Raw genomic sequence first — 27,702 nt, 5'->3', positions numbered from 1 at the left:
CTCCTAGAACTTTGTCATGATTTTTCTATTTTCTACAAATTGTGTATTCAACATTCCTGTCCATTTCTTGTACAGTATATTCTGGAGTTTATTATCAGAAGAAAGAATTTTAATTTCAACTATTCGAAAATGCAAACCCGTACAAGTAATAACCGTAATAAGTTTTTGACGTTGAATTGCACAGAAGCTTTGGATTTTGGTGTATTGATCAGTGGCGGCTCTTCTATGAGGGTCATTTAGTTAATTGTATTAATATTTTAAAAAGGATTTAAAAAACTACCCAATTATTAATTTTAACATTTGTGCAGATTCATTAGTTTTTTCGATTCGTTCCAGTGCCATTTAGCGTCCACATGAAAAGCTATTGAATATACCTACCGTAGGTCACTTTAAATTTTGTCTTAAAATCATCTCCTTTCTTTCTCTTTGCTATACAGACAAAGGAGGTAAACACTATCATGCCTGATGTATGCTTAGTATCATACAAAAATTATTTTTAATGGGTTCTCGGACATGACCGCGGTGAGATAGAGATATCTACGACATAAGATTATTGAGGTATTAGAGGGAGATCTGAAAAAATGTCAGTCGAAAGTTTTTTGTGTTGTAAACCATAGCCATCTTGAACTTGAATATTAGTTCAATTATGTTTATCATTGTTGAAGTAATTTGCATGGAATAATTTAAAATGGCAAAATCTGTAGATATTATATTGAAATAAATTGCAAACAATTAATCGAATTATGTCAAACGTATTCAAATAAAGTGACAATTAGTTTATGTTACAAGAGAGAAAAATAAAGTGATTAAAACGATATTTTAAAATGTGTTAAGTTTTAATAGTCAGTGGATTTGCGGGTGCAATAAAATGAATGTATAGGTACTTTTATTTCATTGTTTACTTTTAAAATCTACTCATAAACAGTGGACTGAGGTTGGAGTTAGTGATTTAAAAACTTTTAATAGGAAAAGATCTTTCAAAAGAAAAAAAACATTAATTAGTTATATTATTTGTAAATAATTAGATGAATGATCTTAAATTAAACAATATTGTACTATATACCGGCTTCAGAATAGTGTGATAATTACATACATTGGCGTTTTTATAATATTCACTACGCATTAGCAATACGTGTTAATATTTAATATCATTTTTTTTTTTTGATTGATGTTCCCCTTCAGACCCCTAGAGCCGCCTCTGGTAATGATGATATTGATAACATCATCTCAAGGGCACTTTACACTTCCAGAAATAGAGCCATAAATTATACTTAACTATACGCAGCAGGCCATCCATAAAATATTAGCATGTAAGCATACTGTTCTTTACGCTTTTGTCACTAGTCGACGTCAAGAATTAAAATATGGAACATGTAGTGGGGTTATGAAGAAACACCTCTAATGAAATAGTTCACAGATGCATATTAACAGTGATTATTCTTGCTAAAAGAAATCGCAGCTAGCCAGTAAAGGCCATACTAATACCTTCTGGCATACAAAGGGTTAAATAAAAGCATTCACCTCTTGGTCAGGATTCTGAATGGTTTCCATGAGTGTTTTGGCTTGTTGGAAATGTTTGCATCCTCCCAAGTACAAAACTACAGGATTACTTGACCTGGAAATAAAAAAATATATAAAATTAACAATGTTTATTAATTTAAAGTTCAAGACATACTATCAAAATGGTGGTCAGTCGACAAGCGTAACAACGTACCTCAGGGTCTGAGTGAGATCCTTGAACTCCTTGTACTGGATCTGTGGAGGCGTCATGATGGACAGCGGAGCAAACCGGTGCTTGTAGCGGACAGCCTCATCATCAAACTGCGATATCGGCTGGGGAATCTTTCCCTGAAGCTGGAAGGCAACCAGTGCCTGAAAAGAAAGAAAAAAATATCTTCAGATTATACAAGTCAATTATAAATTTTATTCTCAATTTTCATTAAAAAATTTTATTTTTATTATTTACTAGCGACCCGTCCCGGCTTCGCACGGGTGCAATGCACTAATGTGGCATCATTAGAGTCCGACCGACACTTGTACTATCCTATCCATTTTTAGCGCTTTGACATTGACAGTTTATAGGTCCAAAAAGTGAGTTTAGCAATAATTTTACTTTACGTATGCTTTATTTTTTATTAATATTTTATTGTAAACATACATTTTTTTGCACAGCTTTTTGAGATTATATTAGCTGCAAATATATATTTTTTATCTTGAATCAAACTATACTGCCAGTAAGCTCAGAATGTCTTTATGTGAATCAGACTATACTGCCAGTAGGCTCAGAATGTCTTTATGTGCATCAGACTATACTGCCAGTAACCTCAGAATGTCTTTATGTGCCTCAGACTATACTGCCAGTAACCTCAGAATGTCTTTATGTGCATCAGACTATACTGCCAGTAAGCTCAGAATGTCTTTATGTGCATCAGACTATACTGCCAGTAAGCTCAGAATGTCTTTATGTGCATCAGACTATACTGCCAGTAAGCTCAGAATGTCTCTATGTGCATCAGACTATACTGCCAGTAAGCTCAGAATGTCTCTATGTGCATCAGACTATACTGCCAGTAACCTCAGAATGTCTTTATGTGCATCAGACTATACTGCCAGTAAGCTCAGAATGTCTTTATGTGCATCAGACTATACTGCCAGTAACCTCAGAATGTCTTTATGTGCATCAGACTATACTGCCAGTAAGCTCAGAATGTCTTTATGTGCATCAGACTATACTGCCAGTAACCTCAGAATGTCTTTATGTGCATCAGACTATACTGCCAGTAACCTCAGAATGTCTTTATGTGCATCAGACTATACTGCCAGTAAGCTCAGAATTTCTTTATGTGCATCAGACTATACTGCCAGTAAGCTCAGAATGTCTCTATGTGCATCAGACTATACTGCCAGTAAGCTCAGAATGTCTCTATGTGCATCAGACTATACTGCCAGTAAGCTCAGAATGTCTCTATGTGCATCAGACTATACTGCCAGTAACCTCAGAATGTCTTTATGTGCATCAGACTATACTGCCAGTAACCTCAGAATGTCTTTATGTGCATCAGACTATACTGCCAGTAACCTCAGAATGTCTTTATGTGCATCAGACTATACTGCCAGTAACCTCAGAATGTCTTTATGTGCATCAGACTATACTGCCAGTAACCTCAGAATGTCTTTATGTGCATCAGACTATACTGCCAGTAACCTCAGAATGTCTTTATGTGCATCAGACTATACTGCCAGTAACCTCAGAATGTCTTTATGTGCATCAGACTATACTGCCAGTAACCTCAGAATATCTTTATGTACAATTTTTACAGCTGTTCTTTCATTAGACAGCACAAACAGATCTTGCTTAGAAGTTACATGCGACAACTTAATCATAACTGTTACAACTTGTAACAGTTACGATTGACCATGGGACGTTTCTCTTGTGTATTCGGCACTGGTAAAATCCGAGTTTGTTATATTAGTTGGCATCGGCAGTCCAAAATCCTTAATAGATTTGCCATAAAGTAATTCTACTACTTCGTTTAATTCAAATAACGCTTGGTGAAAAATGTATTGATCATATTGAAAGTCATCTGATATTAACTTTCGCCGTCGCCGAATTAAAATGTCTTCAGCCATATTTTCTTTAAATTTATTCCATGATGATATGTATTGCTATGTTGGCAGTCCTGATGCGTCGGTTGGGAGATAATAACTAATGTGTAAGAGTGTCAATAAACGTCATATGTCTGAGTCAACAGTCTATTATTCTTTAATAATCCCCGATATAACACATAGAATTACAGAGATAAAGGCAAACAAATACCGCAATGACCTTGCTGAACTGCAAATAGCAGCTTTTGATAATGTTGTCCCAATGAGAGTCATCTTTCAAGAGACCCATTGCTTTGCATGCTGCGTAGGTTTTATAATTCCTATAACTCCTTGTACAATTTTGATGTGTGCAAAAGATGTTAGGCCTTTTACAACATGAAGTAACATTCTCAAGTAAAAACATTAGCTGTTGATGGCATGAACTACATAGACCCTCCTAAGAGTATTAGTTTTTTTGACTCCAGGAAAGCCATCAACTGGAGTACCCTGTTTTCTCTGTTGGAATATTTTGGCAGTCTGATTCCATGTATAATAGCTTGGAACTTTGTCATATGTCTGTGTTTTTGCGAAATCGTCTTGAGCACATAACTTAAAAAATACTGTTAGTGTTGTATCCCGCGGATTAGTAACAACGTCATTAATGTTGTTTTCAGTGAAATAAACCCTCTGTGCATTTTCTAAATGAACGGCAAAGTGAGTAATGGTGGGTGCCCGGTCATACAGGTTGAATGATAAAATCTTCCATTTGCTTCGGAGCTGCTAATTCATTTATTGATTGAATGCTGAACGTAGCTTGATTGTTACCTTTATTTTTAGTTCTATCTCTTTGCGAAGAAGTACTTTCTCTGCTATTTGGCAGCCGGATTTCCATTTCTTCTTTGTTTTCGTCATTAAGACGTTAGAATTGCATTCCTTGTACTACTATCTATATTCAAACTACTACGTTTTCGAGGCATAATTTAAATACAAAACTGTGATGACAAATAACAAAAGAACTAATATTCGCAATATTCACAAAATAACAACACTAAAATAAGAATAACTTGTGTTTCATCCTTGAAAACCAAATAATATTGTCAATAGACAACCCAACATGGAGAGCTCCGATATACTTGTTACGCGACAAAGATATGTACTCGCCGCGGCGGCTTCTGTGCGTGCGACAAATATTTAACAGCTAACAAATAACTAACATATTTACATAATTGGATAAGAATTAATATATTATTGGTCAAAATAGCGTCGCAAATAACACATAATATATGTAAAAGATAAAAATGATTGCTGTGGGTTATCATTAGGAGATAGACATGTACATACCACCGGGACTTTACTGTTGGCCTTTTTAAGATATTCAAATCTGTAGTAAATTATTTTATTGTATCTTCTAAGGTTTAGCCAGCGTTAGCAATGTAAGAGCCCGAAAATGATTTATTTTTGACTTGATTACTAAACGTCGACTTTTCTATACTTCCTATAAATATAATATGCATGTATTATTTAGGGTTCCATGATAACTCAACACAGTGACAATTCAACACACTTTTAAAAAGTGATATAAAGTCATTAGAAACGATGGAATTTTTTTTTTAATCTAACCTAACCTAACCTACTTAACCCAGTTAATAAAGTTTTTGTTTCATCACTTTCCATGACTTCATATAACTTTTTAAAAATGTGATGAATTATCATTGTGATGATTTATCCGGTCACCATTATTAATAAAGGTAAGAGACAAACAGCTTATACATAAAATATAAATATATGCATGTTAAATACAGTCAAGCCAAAAAAGATTATTTAGGTATATAGAAACATTCGGGAAAAAATTCTCTAAACGATAGTGAAAACTGTATTAAAATCTGTTCCATAGTTTAGGAGAACTAAGCGCACAAACAGACAGACGAAAAGCGACTTTATTTTATACTATTTAGAGATTATGGCTTTCAAGGGCAATCTTGGCCATATAAAGTTTAGATTTTCTCAAAAAATTAATTACATTTTTTTTAAACTTAAACTAGTTACAACATAGAAGAAACAAACTTTTTCATAAAAAATAATGTAAATGAGATTAAACGAACATACAGACGATTCAAGAAGAGTGACTAACATAAACAGTACAGAGCTGGAAGCTTTTAACGTAGATGCCACATAATTTTATCATTTTTCCCTTTCAGTTTGGAATACTTTGGATTTACCACTAGGAAGCGGTGCATCAGTTGCTTTTAAGCTCAGCTTGGTTGGTGTGGCTTAGCACATTAATTCGTGTATAAGTCATAAGCATACTTATCACCAATATTACATGTTTTGTCTATGATTTTAATAGTGGTATGTGTTTCTTTTTTACTTGCAAAATCAAATTACTGTGATTAAATAACATCTATAACCTCTCGAGTGATTTTTGGCATTTAATGCCGTGTTTACAAAACGTCTCGAGTGATCAGACGCCATAATTTTTTATGACTTTTTTATATATTTTTTTTATAAATCCTAAAAATATAGGATAAATGGTAAAATATAGGTGAATTCAATGGTTATGTAGCACTATAATCAGTTTATATGTCTCTGTATTAAAATTCAGAGGTATGATTTAAATTAAATGAGGGCGAGATATTTCTAACTCAAACGCCAACTCATATCACTCAACTCATATTTCAGTTATTGACGCAAGCACTCCAGTGGATATTAGCAGAAAGATTTTTTATTTTTATACTAGTTTATCAATTTTAAATTATTTTAACGTACTTTATATTTAATCGACCACCACAACACAGGCATGGTGGTCGAAAATTCTCAATGCATTGAACAAAGAAAAAATAAAACTGTCATCGCGATGTTTCAAAATGTCAACAACCGCAGATTATTTTAATGCGGGTTTAATTTGCGAGTTGATTTGATAAAGTTCCCCACTTCAATCAACATCGTGCTGTATGCGAGGATACTAACTGTACGTAGTATTTGTTTTGATGTAGTCAATGAACTATCCATGAAATTATGTGGGTTTGGATTACAGAGACTCTACGAGCACTTAGCATAATCTGACCTTATAGTAGCCGCCGCACAGGTTGGTCATGATCTGGCACATGAGCGCCTCACGGTGTGCAGGGCGCGCGGGGGGTCGCTTCTTTTGGCGGGCGGGTCGAGCGCCCCGGCGTCCCCCCGCCCCGCCGGCGCCCCCTCCCGGGGCCGCGGGGGTCGAGGCCTCCTGCTCCGCCACGATGGCTTCGGCCCGACTCAGTGTGCTGGCCAGCCAGCCGTACAGGTACTCGTACAGATACCTGGGGTCAAAAATTAATACATTTGTGATATTCACTACTAAACTAAATAAATAATTTCGGTTGTAACTCTGGTTCCATGAACTCTCGAACCAGATTTCTTTAGTAGTTACTTGTTTTATTACAAAGTATCTATCATACCTACCTCACAAGAGCACCCCTGACTGTACAATGTAAAGGTAGGGGAGCTATGTCCCCACCTGGTTGGGCAGCATTGTGAGGCGGGTTAAGATAGGAGCTGTAGGGAGGGATTTATTAATGCGAGTTTTAAAAAGGGCTGGATTATAAAAAGAAGGAAAAACAGATGCTGGTAACCCACATACGAGCCGTCTTACATGAAAACGAGTCGAAGAAGTGACCTGTTTTCTTGAAGCCAACATCAACTGTGCACGGGAGTTTCACGTACGTGCACAGGGGCACAGGCGATCAATGCAGCTAGCTCCTTAGAAGAGGCTCCATTAAAATACCTGTAGAACAGACTCAGCGTGCCCACATTGCGTATGTGGATTAGAGATGGCAATCGGTCTGTTAACAATGGATTGTCAATCAAACGGACTGCCCTTCTTTGCACAGAATCAAGTAGTTTTATCAAGTATTGTGGTGCTCCAGCCTAGAGGTGGCTCCCGAATTTAATTGTTGGGCGTACTTGAGATTTGTATAGAGTTAGTAGCTGGTACTATTGAAGAATCTGTTACCCCTGTATGTACTATAGTACATAATTTCTTATGCGCCAGATATACACGGGCTCATACATAGAGCCCCGATACTTGAGCCGGTCTGATAAACTTACTCCAAGCATTTCAATGGAGTAAGTATAATATATTTATTTTATCTGTGAAAACGTGTGTGTGCAACGCAAATGTGGAAACGTCACCGACCTTGCAACGGACTTCTTATATTTATGTATGTTATATTTGTTTAGATTCATTGTGAAGGACACTTATTTAGCTTCATAAAAATATATTGAAACTAACTTTCTATACAAAACTAGTTGAAGTCCCCGGCGTTGCCCGGGTGTTTTATGAAATCTAATATTATTAATCAAGACCTATCGGACCAGTGGCGGCTATTCTACAGAGGTCTTTTGGTCACTGACCTCCCAAAATATGCTGCAATATATACAATATATACCTCGCAATATATACTGATTGATTCGTTCGAACGACCCTGTAGCATATAAAGTACGTACAATGTACACGGATAATTAAACATCACTAACCTTTGTTTTTTCTGAAAATATATCTCCCACGTACGTTTTTGATGTTGTAATTTGTGTTTTCTAATAAAACTTTTTTCCAAGGATATTTTCCTCCCCATTTTTAAGTGAGGAATTTCTTTAAAATATTATTAACTACACCGGCGCGGACCAGACATCCGTTCGCCGCCCTGTCGCGGCGAAGACTGATAAAATTTCGGCTTGCGCCGAGTTAATAAACGTGCACAAACGCGAATCGAAATTAATTACTATTATATACATTAAAAATATATTTTTTGGTCATAAATTATTTCTAATGTTTCAATAATGTCTTAGTAAATTATTTTTGTAAAAATATCTGAACTATACCAATTTGAAAGACCTAAATAAATAGTCAAATTGAGGGATTGTCGTCACAAAACGCGTGCTCGGATTTATTTACATATTAGTAATTTTATTTGAAGGAAAAACAAAATTCTTATACAAACGATCGGTAGATAATTTATCGATTGTTCATACTGTATGATTATATGATTTGAAATATTTGTTGTATAATACAAATTCACCTTTGAATATGTAACAATTCTGCGCATCGACCAACGGTAACCCTTTATTATGATAAGAAAATTATTAATTCTTTTTTTAATTATCAGTTATTTTTCAAAATTTAACGTCTTGCTTTGGTAGATAAAGTAACGATCTTTCGAAATCAATTTGTGTTTTTTTGTAGAAAAGTGTCCATACGTTTAAAATTGGCCTAAAAAATTACAAATTTCAGGTCGAGTCTACCTATTTCGCCTTAAGTAAAGCCTTTGATATAATATCTCACAATATACTATTTAAGAAACTTATTAAACTCGGTATCACGGGAAATGAACTTAACTTTTTTTGTTATTTGTTTTTGGGGTATTATGCCGTGTTGCGCTAACTCTTTCTTTAGCCAACGTTTCGGACAGCATTGCAGTGTCCATCATCAGGGCAGATGTGTTATTTATGATGGACACTGCAATGCTGTCCGAAACGTTGGCTAAAGAAAGAGTTAGCGCAACACGGCATAATACCCCAAAAACAAATAACAAAAATACTTTTGGCCGTGAAAATCTTAAATCATATGAACTTAACTTACTTAAAAGTTTTATGTCATAGAGAACTCAGAAGTTATTATCAACAATTTGAAAAGCAAACCCCTTTCAGTCAGTTACGGAGTGCTCCAGGGAAGTGTTCTGGGTCCCCTAATGTTTCTTATCTATATCAATGATCTTTGTGAACTAATTACAGAAGGCAACATTGTGACATTCGCTGATGACACTGTAATACTTAATTTCATGTCAAGCTGACTCGTGGATCAAGGCATTCCTTAAAGCTGAGAAAAGTCTTGCTACCATCAAACAACGGCTCAATGAAACAAACTAACTCTAAATAAAATAAAAAAGTAAATTCTTAACACACAGCATAACACAAAGAGGTCAACCTCTTCCAATCTTCGTTCTGAAATTACATGACCGCTCTCAATCCTCCTTAACATGTCATTGCGAAATCATAGAAAATGTCAGACAAATAAAATATCTAGGAGTCATAATTGATGAAAACTTACGCTGGGATGATCACATTAACTTAATTACAAATTACAACGAAACTAAAAAAACTATGTACCTTTTAAACAATATCAAAAAATCTTCCCACCTTTATTTTGCTCTTTCCCAATCTTTAATCACATATATATGGTATACTGTCTTGGGGTAGTGCAAATAATAGTTCTCTAGATCCATTATAAAAAGCACAAAAGGCAATTATTAAACTAATTCTTCAAGTACCATATGATACAGACTCCGAAATTTTTTTTAAGATGCTCGATGTTCTGTCTATCAGGCAACTCGATGCAAAATCGTCTATTCTTCACCTCTTCAAATACAATCTACATATCCCTTTACTATCTCAGTCCTCAAGAATAAACCGGTCTTCAACAAACCTAACAATTAACTTCCCGCTAAAGCACACGACCCACGGACAAAGATCCTTTAACTACTAGTCCATAAACTGTATATGTAACTGCATGACACCTTCCTTGAAACAACCTGCTGATAATTCACCAAGACATCAACTAAAAAAAAAAGACTGGATAAAATCTAAAGGAACACTATTTTTCCAAAACCTATTTACTCCAAACCAAACAAAATAATTAATTAAGTATTTAAAGTATACAATTAATTGTAACTTCTGTTTTGCTTTTTTCCCCTTTTCAGCTTAACACTTTCACTGCGTTTTTTTAATATGGCGTAAACCAACTGTGCTGATAAAATACGAAATTTTCATAACGGGACTACTTCCCTAATCCGAAAAAAATTGGGACTTTTGCATGTTTGGTTTATTATTGGGGATCACACCTACCAATTTCACTGCCTGACAGCGCTACATACTCTCCAGTTGTTATGTAATTGGCAGGACAAAATAGTAGGCGTCATTGCGTAATGGTGAGTTTACACGAGACATTTACTGTACTATTTACTCATCAAGAAATTATATTTTTATAACTAACTAACTAACTAACCATCACGCCGTTTCCCCGCAGGGGTAGGCAGAGAGGACGGACCGCCAAACAACTCGGTCTTGGCACACACTCCTTGCCTCATTCACATTCATACATCGTTCATATTTTTATAACCCTTTGCAACCGGCAAAAATTTTTAAAATTGTGATGTGCCACATTGTTAAAGCTCTTAGTTATGATCTCATAGGTCTGGGCGACTTACTGGTTGAAACATGTGCGCTTGAAAGTACCCTAAATAAGCAGCTCCCACACGTTCAATCGACACCGGTTCCGTTCGCAAAAACAAATTTATTTTCTGTCTTCAAACACAAACTCACTCTCGTGTGAAGCCGGTTGTAAAGGGTTATATTATTAGTAAACTCAAGATTCATTTTTTTACTACTACTACGGGGGTAAATAGAGAAAACAGAACGCCAGACTACCCTGTCCTTACACACAATCTTTGCTTTCACCACGTTCATGCAGTTTGTCATATATAGTATAGTTATAACAAATTGATTTTGACCGCCTAAAAAGGGTAATTATATAGTATTGTTATAAAAAGTGCAGGCAAAACCATCGTGAACAGGTAATTATCGGTTTGAAATGAAACAATGGGGTTTTTCTAGATTATTTTCATCATGGTAATTCCTAAAGCAGTGAACAGGTAATTGATTTTGACCGCCTAAAAAGGGTAATTATATAGTATTGTTATAAAAAGAGAAAGTGCAGGCAAAACCATCGTGAACAGGTAATTATCGGTTTGAAATGAAACAATGGGGTTTTTCTAGATTATTTTCATCATGGTAATTCCTAAAGCAGTGAACAGGTAATTGATTTTGACCGCCTAAAAAGGGTAATTATATAGTATTGTTATAAAAAGAGAAAGTGCAGGCAAAACCATCGTGAACAGGTAATTATCGGTTTGAAATGAAACAATGGGGTTTTTCTAGATTATTTTCATCATGGTAATTCCTAAAGCAGTGAACAGGTAATTGATTTTGACCGCCTAAAAAGGGTAATTATATAGTATTTTTATAAAAAGAGAAAGTGCAGGCAAAACCATCGTGAACAGGTAATTATCGGTTTGAAATGAAACAATGGGGTTTTTATAGATTATTTTCATCATGGTAATTCCTAAAGCAGTGAACAGGTAATTGATTTTGACCGCCTAAAAAGGGTAATTATATAGTATTTTTGTAAAAAGAGAAAGTGCAGGCAAAACCATCGTGAACAGGTAATTATCGGTTTGAAATGAAACAATGGGGTTTTTATAGATTATTTTAATCGTGGTAATTACTAAAGTAGTGGACAGGTAATTATTGGTTTGAAATGAAACAATGGGGTTTTTATAGATTATTTTCATCATGGTAATTCCTAAAGCAGGGTTCGATACAAAATCCAGGCATCTGTGGACATTCCTTGCAGCAATAATTAGAATCGTTCCGTTTTTGATTTTTTTCCCAGCATTATTTGCATTGCCTTTTTTTTACTTTTCCTTTGTCGTTTCTTTCGCATAGGGCTGGCAAATGTCTTATATTTGACACTAGTGGACGAGGAATGGCAGAAAGAGGACCAAGTAAATTATCGATTACTTCCAGTCTAAAATCATATAGACTTTTCTTACGCTCACTTTGTGCATTGTACAGATAGTAAGCATTTATTAGCATTGATTGGAAAATGTGAATTCCCAGTTTCTTATACCACCTCAAAGTTTTTCGACGACATGGATAGTAGGCAAGCATTTGGTCGTGAAAATCTACGCCGCTCATGTGTTTGTTGTATTCAATAATCATTTTTGGCTTACAAACCTCCTTTCCTCGACGATTGGTGGTTTTCGTCAATTGCCCATCGAATTCGGAAGATATCGTCACAATTTCACGTCGATCCTTCCATTTTGTGACGCATATCCCTTTATTTGTATACATGCTGGTAGACTCTCCGGTTTTTAATTTTTTTTCAGTAACTTCCTTCGGTGTGTCCTTCCGGTTTGATCTGAGGGTCCCAGTAACAAATGTTTTGTTTTCTAATAAATGCTCCGTCAATGGAACGCTATTATAGAAATTGTCCATGTATAAACTGTGCCCGACTCCAGTCTTTCCTTCCATCAATTTCTTCACCACTTTGTTGGTGTGGTCTTTACCACCGAGTTCGATGTCTGCTGCACCACCATAAACAATTATTTTTAGGGCCAATCCATTTGACTGACCCAACATATACAGTTTTATGCCATATTCATGTATTGACGGATCAATAGTCTCCCTCTCCAGAGCACCAGTGATTCATCGATGGAAAGATTTTTACTAGGAGTATAGGTATATAATCTCCATCCTATCATTGAAAAAATCGATGAGTGGCTGAATTTTTCCTAAACTTGTTGATTCTTCCTCATTATTATTGAAGTGAAGCACTCTAAGGATAAGTAGAAACCTATCTCGAGCCATGTATTGAGAAAATGTTGGCAGGTTGAATAAATGAGTTTTCTTCCAATAGTCGTTTAGGCGATTCATCCTAATAGTTCCCATGTGGAAAATAAGCCCTAAAAACTTCCTGAATTCCTCGATCGTTAGGTCCCTCCACCTTGTGATTCGGCTTTTATCACCTTTCGACTTTGATAACACCTCTACCGCATAATCGTTTGTTTGTTTGATGACCATCTCACACAAGTCATCGTTGGCGATGGCATTGAAAAAGTTGATCGGTTCTCTTCCAGCTTCCATAAAATTTATGCCTGATAGACCGGTAAATGGGATGTGATGTGATGGTTTGGGTGAATTTGACCACTGTCTTGGTTCGGACATTGATGGTTGGTTTGGAGGCAGTGGTGATGCTGCCGGTACTGGCTGGATAATGTCATCTTCATCCGATTCATCGTTATCCATGTCTTCCAAGTCATCTTCATCCGATTCGGGGAAGATCTCTAAGTCGCTTCCCGAATCGTCAAAATCACTATCGGTGTCGCTAAAGTCGTCATCTAGCCTAGCTCTTTTGGATGTTGATGGCTGATCCATATTTCAAGGTATGTATAACACAAAAAAATATCAAAAGTCCAACACAAAAATAATAATAAAACACTTTATAGTAAATGAATTCAATATAAATTACTTGTAGTCCAAAACACAATATTTTGATTCAAAAGTCCGAACACACAAAAAATAATAACGAAAAGTCTAATAAAAAATACTTATAAAGAAGGAGACACTTTGTATAAAGTCAATAACAATCACAATTACCGCACACACATATAATTCGTTGTAGTTGTGTGAAACGTATAGAAAAAGTCGCGTGTAAACTCGCCACAACGGTACTACGGTAGAAAAAAAACAATAGCGACCGACCCGCGCAACATATAGATGTATACTGAAGTTATCCTACATGCTGACGGTATTATATACACAATCCGTTTGTGCTAACGTTTTTTTATTATCATTTCTGTAAGTTATAAGATGCCCGTACCTTGTACGGGCAGCGCATCCCGCGAACTTTGTATCGCCCGTACCTGCTACGGGCTCAGCACTGGACGTGTTAACTGCTCATTAAGTTCGCTTCATATATATTTCTTACTTTTCTCTTCATTACTCATATTTAATATTATGAAGTTTAAATCATGTTCTACATTTGTATAATGTATCTGTACTCTTGTACTTCAGTGTGTCTACAGAACATTTTGATACGTAACTTACCTCAAATGACTACATTGTGTCTATATAATATTATGATGAACATGTCAACACAGCTTCTAACTTCTAACCTAATATGTAATGTAAAATACTGCCACCATGGGTGGAACAACGGTGGAGACTCCCAAGGAGGATATTGTGTTTCCACCTATGACGGCAAAATAACACCCATGAGAACACCTCGGCACAGGTCTCCTAGTGAGGTGTTCACAGAACATTACTACCTAAGCTTCAATCATGCATATAAAAAAATAAAAAATAAATAAACGTAGAATATTGATAAACACACAAGCACATTATAAGTCAAGACGGTATAAAATTTGATAATATTATTATTAAGTTCTGCAAGTGTTTTAGTTTTTTATTATTGTGACAGCTGTTTCGGCTTACAAGGCCATTTTCAAACTGTATTTTTTTTTAAACTGGCCATTTTCAAACGGCCTTATAAGCCGAAACAGCTGTCACAATAATAAAAAACTAAAACACTTGCAGAACTTAATAATAATATTATCAAATTTAATCTAAATTAAATTTATAAAAAAAATTAAATGGAGTTCTACGAATTAAACACAAAAACAATAAATAAACAAGACGGTATAATTTACCAAATTTGTTAATTTTCCCAAAGTACAGTAACTAATTAGGGAATTACTGTCAGCTGCGCACAGCACGCAAACCCCCATTACGCAAAGTTACGGCATTTTATTTGGCAGGAACTGAGATAAGAGATTTAAACACCCCAACCTGAGATGCTTTGAACAATTACAGCAGAATTTTTTTGTTGTTTGTTTTTGGGGTGTTATGCCGTGTTGCGCTAACTCCTTCTTTAGCCGACGTTTCGGACAGCGTTGCAGTGTCCATCATCAGGGCAGATCCGGTAGATCCGAAGATGTGGTAAAGAAGGAGTTAGCGCAACACGGCATAACACCCCAAAAACAAACAACAAAAATGCTTTTGGCCGTGAGAATCTAAAAACTTACCTAATTACAGCAGAAGTATATTATAGGTAAAAGGCAATATGGACATATGGATGAAGGTACATTCCAGAAAGCAGAGTGTCAAATACATACTTATGGTTAGATAATATAACGTATGTGTAGTTAGTGTAATTGGAGAACATACCAAAAGATGTAATGATATTCATGTACACTGTAGAGCTCCAGCTCCAAACCTGACAGCAGGTACATGATCATAATCCTCAGAACGTGGTACAGGATCCAGGTGGTGAAGCAGGGAAGATGTCTCCTGGGAGGGTCAGATTTGAAGGATAGAGTGAAGAAGAAACCATCCATATTTTCTGCCTGAAAAAATATTTCATTAACTATTGTCACACCATTGGAGGGTAAAGTTAAACTATCCTATCAAAAGTTATGCAGATTCCACAAATAGTAGCTGAGTGGACAAATTTATTGCGTCTGGGCTCCCACCAAGGCATTGTGGATTCAATTCAATTGCTGGCCTAGTCCTCCATCATTGCACAAGCAACATTATAATAATGGTAGAAGGGTTTTCAAATATGTATTGTCAGATTATTCGTAAGCCGGAAATGTTCATATTTCTTTTACAAAAATATTAAAATAATTGACTCAAAGTGCCTCTCTCCATTGGTTGGCCACCTCTAGTACAGAGCCATGGAATAAGTCAAATAAACTTTTCAACTGAAATCTTCTGTCTACTTCTTTCTACTGTAAAAAATATTCTTTTCATTCTACTTTAACAGACATATTTGTCCCCAGCAATTGTCTGTTTTACCGGTATTCCAATAGAAGGTGCTCCAAGTAACTACACATTGATCTCTTCGAGTTTGAGTTGAAAGTAATGTGAACCACAACAGAGACTGAAGAAAATCAAGTATTTACTTCTTCTTGTAGAGCTGCGAAGTCGTCCAACAGGTGGGCCAGCTTGTCGCGCTGCCTCGCCCGGTTGTGGCCGCAGACCTGCAGCAGCGCCGTGAAGGGGCGTGCACAGCGATTCAGGAATGTGTCCAGGTATTCTTTCGCCTAGAATTACCAAAACAAATTGTTGCAAATACATATTGCACTCGCGACAAATCTCAAGAATACAGAATAACGATACATATATAATCTCTAGAAGTGTGATCTATTTCTATTGGAAAAAAAACTCATGAGTAGCAAAGTACCTACACAGCAAAACCTTGGCAACATGGATAATTCCAGAGGCATTCATTATTAAAGACAAAACAATTAAATTATCATAATTAGTGGCTTAAATTCGTTTTAATCACACAGTTGCACGGTTTTACACGGTTGCAGGTGGCTAGTGTAAACAGCCAGAGGTCTGGTAGGAACGCATTCTCAGAGTCAAGATTATTTTGGGGCTCTAGACCAGAGGTGGCTACCAAATTCAACTGTGAGGCGCACTTGCGATCTGTACAGGGTCCACAGTTATATATTACATTTTTTTATGTTAATACCGCACATGGAGAAAAATTACCGGCATTGAATATTGCTAATTTATTTAGAATCTCTTCAAATTATTCGTAATGCAGTTAAAAACGGGATTGCAGGCCCTTAACCAATGAATTAATAGGTTTCCTAATAAACTCTTAGCAAAACATGAACGTATTATCACAATGTCGGAACATGTGTTCATAAAAACCATAACATTTCATCATTGTATATTATCGAGGCAAATGCAGGTGCAAGAACACGTGTTCCAATATTTTAGGAATTTACTAAAAGTGTATCAGGAAACGGTCTGCAATCCCGTTTTTAACCGGAAAACCAATAATTTGATAGATTTTTAATAAATTAGCAATGCACATTTTTCTTCATGCACTGCTCCCAACCGTCTGGAGCCAGTTAGACTGAAGGTAGTTGGGAGGTGAAGGAGATGAGGAAGAGGGAGGTGGGGGAGTACCTGGCTATTCAGATCTGGTCACCTCACACGGCTAAAGCCATTTCAAGCAATGTTTCAATTATGAATGGTGGTTACGCCAGGGTGATACTTAGAGTATCTTCCAATCTGGAATTTTTTTTTTTTTTTTTTTTTATTGTTGATACATTTTTTTTACAATATTTCATATTTCAATTTAGTAATGTTGGCCTCACTGGGTTGTTTACCCGTGCTGAGGCCCCCATTTTATAATTTAAGAATTTATACAATTAAAAGAAAATAAAAGAAAAACAACATTAAAATAAAGATAAATTTAAAATAAAAAATAAAGATTAACAATTAAAATATAATTATAACACTAAAAGAAAAATATCAAAGGAGAATGTAAATCGGCATTTATAATGATATATGTGTTTGTGCGTGTTGCGTGTTTTATATATTTTTTTTGTGTTGCGTGTATATGTTTTATTCTTTTATGTTATAGTATTTTGGTAATATTGTCTTTTTGTTCTTTAATCCATTTTTTTATTATGTGTTTGAATTTATTTTTATTTTTCTCAATTTTTGTTTCAAGTGGAAGACTGTTGAATGCTTTAATAGCGTGGTATTTATGGTGTCTTTGTCCAAAGGTAGTGTTTACCGTCGGAGTTTTTATGTTTTCTTTGTACGCTTGTCTGACCGGTCTATTAGTGATATTTTGTGTTTGTTGGAGTTTGTTTTTTTGGTCGAAAATGTAGTTTAGTAGTGTTTTAACATATAATTGGCGTATATCAAGTACGTCACAGCTTTTAAATATTTGGTCTGTGTCGGTTAGTTTATGTTTTTTGAGTATTACCTTTAATATCGTTTTCTGTGCGATTTCTATTTGAGCGATAGCTGCGTTTGTTGCTCCTCCCCAAGCAATTATTCCATATTCTATTATTGATTGGCATAGTGCATAATATATTGTTTTCAATTGTTTTATTTTATATATGTTTCTTATGTTTAGGAAAATGTGTATTGTTCTGAGGAGTCTATTTGTGATTTGTTTGATGTGATGTGTCCATCTAAGATTATGGTCAATTAGGATTCCTAGATACTTTATTTGTTCTGTTTTTTCTAGAGGGGGGCAATCGCAGATGTTGGTGTTTATGCATTCGTGTATTTTTATGGTGTTTGTATTGTTTTTTGGCTGTCCTGTGTTAGTTATGCTGTACGTTGTGAATTTTGTTTTCGATATGTTTAGTGTGAGTGTATTTGAGTCCAACCATTTTTTCACTTGCGTGATTCCTAGATTCGCATTGTTATAAACCTTATTCCAATCCTTAGATTTAAATAATAAAACTGTGTCGTCTGCGTAACTAATTATTTCTCCATCTATTTCCATGCTGCAAAGTTCATTTATGTAAATTATGAAAAGAACGGGCCCTAGTATGCTTCCTTGTGGAACTCCGTGTGTAATCGGCAGTGGTTTGCTAGTATAGTTATTAATTTTGACTTGTTGTGTTCTGTCGCTCATGTAGCTTATTAATAGTTGTAGTTCTTTGTCTTTGATACCCATATTTTCTAATTTTTTAAAAAGTGTTTTGTGGCATATTGAATCAAAGGCTTTAGCCAAATCTAAATATATCGCTATGCATTTAAACCCTTGATCTAAGTTGCTATGTATATAATCTATTGTACTTGCTAAAGCTTCTTTTGTGCTTCTTTTTTCTCTAAATCCATATTGTTTGTCCGAGATTAATTTGTTTTCTTCCAGGTATTTTATTATTTGGTTTTTTAATAGTCTTTCGAAAATCTTTGATAGAGAGTTTAACAAAGTAATTGGTCTATAGTTAGTTATTTCCATTTTATCTCCGGATTTATACATAGGGATTACCAGTCCTTTTTTAAGAGTGTTAGGAAAGCAGGCATGTGTTATGCTAAGGTTGATTAGGTGTGTTATAGGTTTTAATATTTCATTTTTTATTATTTTAATGCAATCCGTTGTTATCTCATCTAATCCAGGAGCAATCTGGTTTTTTAATGTATTTATTATTTTGTTAATTTCCAATTCCGAACTTGTTTTTAATATAAATCTGTGTTGTGTTGGTTGGGTATCGATGTTTGATCTGTTTGTTTGTGTTAGTGTGTTTGTGCTGTGTTTTTTACGATTCGCTAAAACTTTCCCTATAGTTGCAAAAAAGTTATTTGCGTGGTTTGCCATCATTTCTATATTTGTTTTGGCATCTATTTTTTTCGAGTTAATATTTAGATGTTCGATAGTATTTTTTTGTTTGTATTTTTGTGTGTATGTAACTTCCTTTAATATTTTCCATATTTCCTTTGGGTAATTGTTTGCTTTTTTAAGTTTTTCTTTGTAGTACATCTCCTTAGCTACTCTAATAATTTTCGTGCATATGTTTCTATATCTTTTATAGTAATTAAGTTGTTCCATGTCATACGGTGTTTGTTTAATTTGTTTGTGAATTTTGTCTCGTTTACGAATACAGTTTAATATTCCTTGTGTTATCCATAGTTTAATTTTTTTTGCTTTGTGTGTAAGTTGTATATGTTTTATTGTAGTGTAATTATTTATTTCTTGCGTTAGCGTATTTGTAAATGTATTCCAGGCTTCCTCGACATTATCTATTTGGTATAATGTATTCCAGTTTATTTTTTGGAGTTTTTCTTTTAAGTTTGAGTAGTCAATTATTTTTTTTGTAAATATTTTATGTTGTTTCGAAGTAGTGTTTTCGGTGTCTATTGCTATCATATTCATGTAGTGATCAGTGATTGTGCTTTCAAGTACTACTGTTTTGGTTTTTAGTTTTGTCTTGATCATTATATGGTCTATGCAGCTTTTAGTGTTTTGTGTGACCCGTGTTGGGACCTTTATTATTGGCTCCAGTCCGTGTTGTGCTAGTATTGCTAGGTATTCTATGTTTTGTGGGTGTCCGTTTTGTAGAATGTTTATATTAAGATCTCCTATGATGATGATATTTTTGTATTTGTTGAGATCATTTAATGTATTGTTAAGATCAGTTAAGAAATTTGTGATGTTGTTTTTGGATGGAGATCTGTACATAGCTAGGATACATGTTTCTTTTCTATATGTAATTTGTATGCAGTTGGAGTCGATTATGTTTATTTCTTGAATGGTTGTGTTATTTTTATCACTGACGTATATAACTATACCATCATTTTGGTTTTTGTGTATTTTTGTATGATGTGTATTATAGTTTTTGATTGTTTTTGGTATGTAGTTGTCATTCAACCAGCATTCTGTCAGTACAATGACATCAAAATTATTTTCAAGCTGTTGGAGGTATATAAAAAATTCATCAAAATTTTTATTGATCGATCTAATGTTTTGGTGTAATATATTAATTCTATGTTTTTCTTTTGTGAATTTGGTCCAGAGGTTAATATCATTTGTACTTTCACAGTAGTGTTGATTGTCCGAATCTATATATTCCATGTAATCTGCCATGTTGGTGTGTATTTGTGTAAGTATGTGATGTGAGGTTGTGTTAGATGTACAGTCGTGTTTATGTCAGTTTATTAGATATATCGTTTAGGTGTTTTATTTCCATAACCTTTGAGTCTTTGGATTTTCTGACGAGAATTTTTCCTGATTTTACCCAAACATATTTGTAGTCTTTTTCTTGGGCTCTTTTTCTGGTGTTCCAGTGCAGATTTTTGTAATATTGTGTTAATGCCGCATTAAGATAAACATATTTGGCTCCTTCTCCGTTGAATTTTTTTATCCGGTCACTGTGTTTGGATGCTAACATGGCTTGTGCTTTTGTGGTATCCTTAAAATTAATTGTTATTTTTGTTTGATCATTTGTTTTGTTTGTTGTGACTTTGTATGTATCCTCTGGGGACATCGTAACGCCTGCGAGTTCAGCGATCCGTGTAACAGCGTGGACTGGGGATATGTTGTCCTGTAATTTTAGGCCGTTTATCTCTATGGAGTTCAGCAGGGCTGCTTGTTCTATATCCGCCAGGTGGATTTCTACCGTAGATAATCTTATTTCTTTATCCGCTAGTTCCTCCTTGATTTTGTTGACGGTGTTTGGAATGTCCATGATTTGTTGAAGTTTTTGTAAAATGTCATCATATTTGTCATTGATGAAGTTCGTGAAGTTTTTTATTTCTTGCAGCTCTGTTTCAATTTTATTGAGCATTACTGTCTTCATTTCCTCGAATTTCGTATTGATGAATTCAAATATTGATTCACTGTCTATATTAATCATAGATTGATGTGTCGCCGACGGTGAGTCCATAGTGCTAGTTTGTGGTGAAGATGTGGTTTTCTTCGCGCTGGAGAATTTACTGCGAGATTTAGACATGTTGTGTTGTCCTTTTTTTTTTTAGGATTGCTCCTGTTGGTGGGCAAAAACAATGGCACTCTCTAGCGCTTAAAGGCAGGCAAAATCAATTACACCGGTTATGTATTTTGAGGGTTGCGCCTGTTGGTAGGCAAACACACTGGCACACTCTCTAGCGCCTATAGGCAGGCAAAACCGGTTACACGGGTTGTGTTTTGGTTTGAATCCGTGATGGTAGCTGATTGTGAAGCTGTTTTTAAAATCCAAGTTAGAGTTTTATATTCTGGGTTGAGTATTATTTATTAATATTTATTATTATATTTATTAATATTTATTAAAAAAAAGATTTTTTTTTTTTTTTGTTCGCCGGTCTGAGGTTTGAACTTGGATCGACAGAATAGCGCGGTGCTGACGTTTTAGACCACTGAGCTATGGAACCTTGGGTGAGAGTTGTGGGATACGTTTAAATATACTTGTGTAAAGTTCATTTAGTACTTGTTTATGGGTAAAAACATGTATTTATTGTTGCACTTGTAACGTTTTTAGCACTTTTTTATTTTGTTATTTCACTTTTTATCTTCACCGAAAAACTGTGAATTATTTACTTTTGTTCTCTTTGTTTTGTATAGCTTCTTGTCGAGATACAGTCTATATGATTTTAATTTTTAATGAGATTAAACTGTGCAATCTAGTAGGAAGTTTATTGTTTTAATTTCAAAACACTATTTTGATACTTTCGGGTGTTACAGTTCAGGATCTAAGATCACGCGATGATAGTGCGCGAAAAACTACACTGTATTTCATAAACTGAAGTGATCCACTTAACTTTTTACTACACTTTTGATTAGATTAATGTTGGAGCATTTAAATAGTCGTCTGACGTTTATGATTGTTGTTGTTGTTATTGAATTGTTGTTGTTGTTGTTGGAATGTGCCGCAACATATAATATATATTACTTTAAATGAATAAATTGTGAATATATAATATGAAATTCTAATTCTAACTAGTCGAGAGCTACCCCTTGACCACAGAGACCGTCGAGATAAAATATTGACTGCTCCAAGACGATTTTGCACGTCATTTTATAATAAGTCATTAAACTTTTATTGTTGACAACATTTCGACCCCTCGCATGATAAAACCGGGAAGCAATCTAAAACTAAGTGTTTGATGTATGTGTTTTTTTGTGTTTCATTATTTTTCCCTAGAGTACGGCACTGGTTTGCCAAGTTCTACCCATGATGTTAATTCACATAAGACATTTCCACTTTCATATTAGCATTAAAATACCTGAGGATTATTAAGGATCAAGTGTCGGGGCACAAAGACAGGGGGACTTATGAAGGCCTTGACGGCCTCCTTCAATGCCTCGGGCACCCCTGCCCCCGGGGCTGGAGCGCCCCCGCCGCCTCCGCCCCCCACACCACCCCCTCCCAGGTACAGCAGCTGCAGGGCGGAACGAGACAGGATGCACGGCTGGCCTTTGCTGAACTCCATGAAGAAGTCCTAAAAAAAAAAACAAAAAATTTCAAATCTAGTTTGCATATTTCCAAAGCGGCTGTACCTTTAACACCGGTACTACTATAATGGCAGGACAAGCATTCCTTTCTGATCATTTTATATGAATCCACATATTGTACACCAATTTCTTAGTAAAGGTCCCAAGTTTTCGTCATCTTCTTATGATCTTTACTTTTTACATCTTATTACAAAGTATGGACGGTGAGTACACATTACATTAAAAAAAATCATTTGAATAATATAAAAAGTTCCTTGGAAAACGTATTAACTACCGGAACACTAAGAAATTTAACAGATAACCTGCTTACCATCGGTTAAAACCAATTAATTTACCAATAATTAATCATTTATCTTATGTTTGTAAGCAAGCTCAAATCAAAAAAGTTATATATACCACAAAATCGACTTCAAATCTGATGTAGATTCACTAGATTGGCTTTTACTATGAGTTTCTGGACACAGTGTATTCTCTCTCCAACATCAAATGTTAATTAGTAAAGTTATACAACTCACTAGAACACTGTGGAACGAGGTGATGGTGGTAACCTTCATGGCGTGGCGCAGCTTGGTGATGAGGTCATCCAAGTACTGCAGCGCCTCCGTGCGCGGCTTGATGCGTGTGTAGCGCGGGAAGGTGGGAGGCAACAGGCGCTGGTTCACCAGGGGCTCAAAACCCATGGGGTTCGGCATATCCGCTACAACAATCCATTACTACTTCATGCTAATGCAGGACTTTTTCCACAACCCGCGTAGAATTTATATTTATACTTTACTACTACACTCCTAAGTCATGAGCCAATGCTGGCGAAAAACAGGGCTGGTCTTGCCAAGGCGCCAATGCCCTGATAACCTTACACGTAATACAGCGCCCTTGAGGTTTTTACTGGCACCAGGCGCCCTCAGGCGCACTCAGGGCAGGCCCTGACGAAAACTACATAACTGGTAAACTAAAAAGACTTTTATCGTGATTTCAAGAGATCTCTTTTTTCCCTGAGGTCTCAAACCGAGAAATAACTATAGTTGGCTCCCGCGTGATAAGCATGCGTGATGAAATGACTATAGATGCTTCCGCCGCCTGGGGGTTAATACAGTGATGTAAACAAAGTTATTTATAAAATAAATAATGCCATCACAAAGTGATAACTGGCGAATACCCTATAATTTAATAATACGTCCAACTCCAGTAAAATATTGGCAAAATCATCAACTCTAATCAACGCTAGAGGGGCTAGTATGGCATTTTGACGTGGACATCCCAGTCAATGGCAGCAAATTGAATTTATTTAGTAATTGGTGGCGTTTTGTGCTTTCTAATTTGTATTTGAATAAAAAAATGTACCAACAAGTAGATTCTGTGTATGCAGTTTACAAATGTAATAAAATTACTAACAACAAAACACTCCAAGTCGTTTTTCAGGATGCCAAAACACGTTGACAGGTTATTTGGTGAAATATATAATATGAATTAGTTAAATCCTAGCAAATTGATTCTTAAAAAGAGGATTATTACCGATTATTACCAGGTTAAGCCGTACAGGTGAGGTGGGGCCAAAAATGTCCAATGTTTCATTGTAAATAAAAAAAAAGAATAAAAATATTGCCAACTTACAGTTTTCTTCCGGTTGTGTTCCTTTACCGACAGTCTTGTTGATGATGATCATCATCTCCGAACACCCCGCCAATAGTCGGATGCAGTCATTATTGGCTTGAGTTTCTCGTTTCGTGAGCAAAGTTAACGTTTGGTAAAACATCCTGGTGAACTTGATGCGTGAAAACAGACCTATGAGCACTTCTCCCTGAAAATATGTAAAAAACATATTAAAAGACCTATGAGCACTTCTCCCTTAAAATATGTAAATATCATATTAAAGGACCTATGAGCACTTCCCCCTGAAAATATGTAAATATCATATTAAAAGACCTATGAGCACTTCTCCCTGAAAATATGTAAATATCATATTAACCTTTTACCCGCTAAAAAAATATACCTAAGCGGTTGCCCCCACGCGGCACATTTTTTGTTTATGAATTTTTTGTCGAATGTTATTTTCATATCAACCATTTTATGTAAACAAAATCATAATCTGAATTATTAACTATCATAAAATCTTTCTCCAACATCGAAGTATCAATAAACATTCACTTGAGATAAACTGAAATAAAGATAATGCCATAATTGTGTTAATATAAACACACTAAGTGATTTCAACCGAAACAAAGAATCCCTGTCATGGCCGACTGTAGCGACGTACGATGTAACATATAGGTACCTACCTACTTGCGTAGAGAAATATGAGTCCTTAGGATGGCCACTGCGCCGACGCTCTGCTTTTAGTTTATATTTCTTTTTTCACTGACTTCACTTAGTTTTTCTTTAGTTGACATTTTATTGACGTTTATGCTGTGAAATTATTATATATTGTTTTCACTGCGATAAATTTGCAATAATATGAAGGTACACTCGCGACAATAGTAAAAAATATATACAAAAATACACTTATAATTTTTAAAAAGGTTAGTAGTTTTTTTTTTCGTGGTAAATACGGAAACATGGGTAAACACATAATGTCACATTACACTCTGAGCACATGTATCTTGAATATTTTTTTACTTTAGTTTTCAGTTTGGAGTTGGTACATACACGACACAGCCGACATGGGTTTGCACGTTTTGCCGTTGAGGGTATTATGTCTGGCATGTGTTTTGCTAATCCTTTGGCTGACAAACGGAGTGGATCATCAGAAAAACGTGACGTAAATTGAGATGGTTCACTGTATTTTTCTATTAATTGTCTTATAACTTTCAATTGAAAATCTGCTAATGTAGTATTTTTTCCGGTAACCTTGTTGAAGAGCGTGTGCGAATTTAATAAATAAAGATCTATTATATGGAAAACCACTTTTTTGTACCATTTTATTGACTTCCTCATGCATTTCAAACTGCTCAACATCATGTCGGTTTTGTCGACTGCGCCCATATGTAAATTATAATCCAAGATACATTTTGGTTTAAATATTGGTTCATTTGTTTCCCTGTTAACTCTTCCTATTGGAGATGAAGAGCTGTCGTGTATAGTTGTGATCATATGAATTTCACGCTTATCTTGCCATTTTAAAGCTAACAGTGGTCCACGGTGTTTTGCCTCTATTTCCCCCTTTTTTAATTTTTCGAAACTTGGCATGGTCTTTCTATTTTTGCGCACTGTTCCACAAGCATTAGTTTTCTTGCTATGAAGAAAATCAAATAGTTTTGGGCTGCTATACCAGTTGTCGACCCAAAGATTATGTCCTTTACCTAAATAATTTTCGAGCAATGTCGTTACGACAGCTCCCGAAACGCCAAGGCACTGATTGTCTGTTATGTCCGTACCTTCACCAACGTAAATAATAAAGTCTAAAACAAAACCAGTCTTACAATCGCACATGACAAACATTTTTATTCCGAAACGGTGACGTTTAGAAGGTAAATATTGTTTAAAAGCTAACCTACCCTTAAAAAGAATCATGCTTTCGTCGATGCACAAGTTTTCTTCGGGTACCAATGTCTCTTTGAAGATTTTTCTGGTGTGATCAACTAACATTTTAATTTTATGCAATTTGTCATCAGGGATTTGTGTTCTAGAATCACAGAAGTGTAACATTCTATGTAAAATCTCGTACCGATCCCTTGGCATGGTTTTTCCAAATATGTTATTTGACATCAAAGGATCGGTAGACCAATGCTCTTCTATCGTCAGATGACGATTTCTGGTCATTAACATAGTCAAAGCAAAGTAAATATACATTTCTTTAACCGATGTCTCCGCCCATCTGTTGAGGCGAGAATGTTTGGATGGTGGTCCCTTTTCAAGAACAGCCAGATAAAATTTATTAGTCTCTTCAACAATTTTCTCCATTATCTCATTATTTAAAAAATATTCAAAATATGCCACTTCTTCTGAATTATCTGAAAGTAATGTAGACGGATTAACTCCAGACAAGAAGTCATCAAATTCATAAACAATTGGTATAAAAGGACCTGTACTCCAATTGTTAACTATTTCTTCAGGAATAACATTTGATGTCTGTTCTGATGAAGTACTGGGGTGAGATGGCAAAGTCAACGGTTCAGCAGAAGAAGTTGATGGCTGAACTGACGGCATTGAGGTATCACTTTCATATTGCTCATCAATAACAATATCTGTGTCGTCATCATTTATTTCAAAATCACTATCCGCATTTAACATTGTTTCATATATTTCAATATCAGATAGGCCACGTTTCGACATTTTGAGGGTTGTTAAAAAAAGTTTTTTTAAATTCATACGCAACAGGAACGTAATACAAAACACAAACACAAAACAAAATATTTTTAAATCGAATTAGTCACTTTAAAATAATTATGTACACAACAAAATAAAAAAAATTCAAAGTGGATATCGACGCACAAGTCTTATTACGATTGGTACGGGGTTCACGCCAGAGACACTAGCTTCTTTTCGCGCGTGTTTCAAAACTGTGACTGACGGCAATCGCCGGGCTCTCGGTTTTATTAATTTTATAAGATAAACAATGAAGTAGTATATACAAATTCTCAGAGATGTCGCAACACAAATGAATATTCTTATTTTTAAAATAAATTTCGAACGAATACGGTATACATGTGCTTGGAAAACGAAGTCGAAACTTGAAAATGACTAAAGTCAGCCGCCGCGTGGTGCGAACGATTTGAAGAAATGACTAAAGTCAGCCGCCGCGGGGAAAAGAT

At 35.3% G+C, this 27,702-nt stretch overlaps 1 protein-coding gene across 1 annotated transcript in view; it reads right to left on the bottom strand.

The window, feature by feature from the left end:
* The window catches only part of Naa35 (N-alpha-acetyltransferase 35), a 37,524-nt gene that overhangs the window by 571 nt on the left and 9,251 nt on the right, over positions 1-27,702 (bottom strand). The window contains exons 6-13 of the mRNA XM_089650738.1: positions 24,566-24,752; positions 23,470-23,651; positions 22,726-22,941; positions 16,143-16,283; positions 15,406-15,584; positions 6,650-6,884; positions 1,715-1,872; positions 1,522-1,615 (exon numbers count right to left, since the gene is read on the bottom strand). Coding sequence (XP_089506864.1) covers positions 1,522-1,615; positions 1,715-1,872; positions 6,650-6,884; positions 15,406-15,584; positions 16,143-16,283; positions 22,726-22,941; positions 23,470-23,651; positions 24,566-24,752 — 1,392 coding nt within the window. The remainder of the gene's footprint in view (positions 1-1,521; positions 1,616-1,714; positions 1,873-6,649; positions 6,885-15,405; positions 15,585-16,142; positions 16,284-22,725; positions 22,942-23,469; positions 23,652-24,565; positions 24,753-27,702) is intronic.

This window comes from Hesperophylax consimilis, chromosome 3 (assembly GCF_061612785.1).
Source record: "Hesperophylax consimilis isolate HC1 chromosome 3, BYU_Hcon_1.0, whole genome shotgun sequence".
Taxonomy (NCBI): Eukaryota; Metazoa; Arthropoda; class Insecta; order Trichoptera; family Limnephilidae; genus Hesperophylax; species Hesperophylax consimilis.
This window is presented reverse-complemented; position numbering and strand designations above follow the sequence as displayed.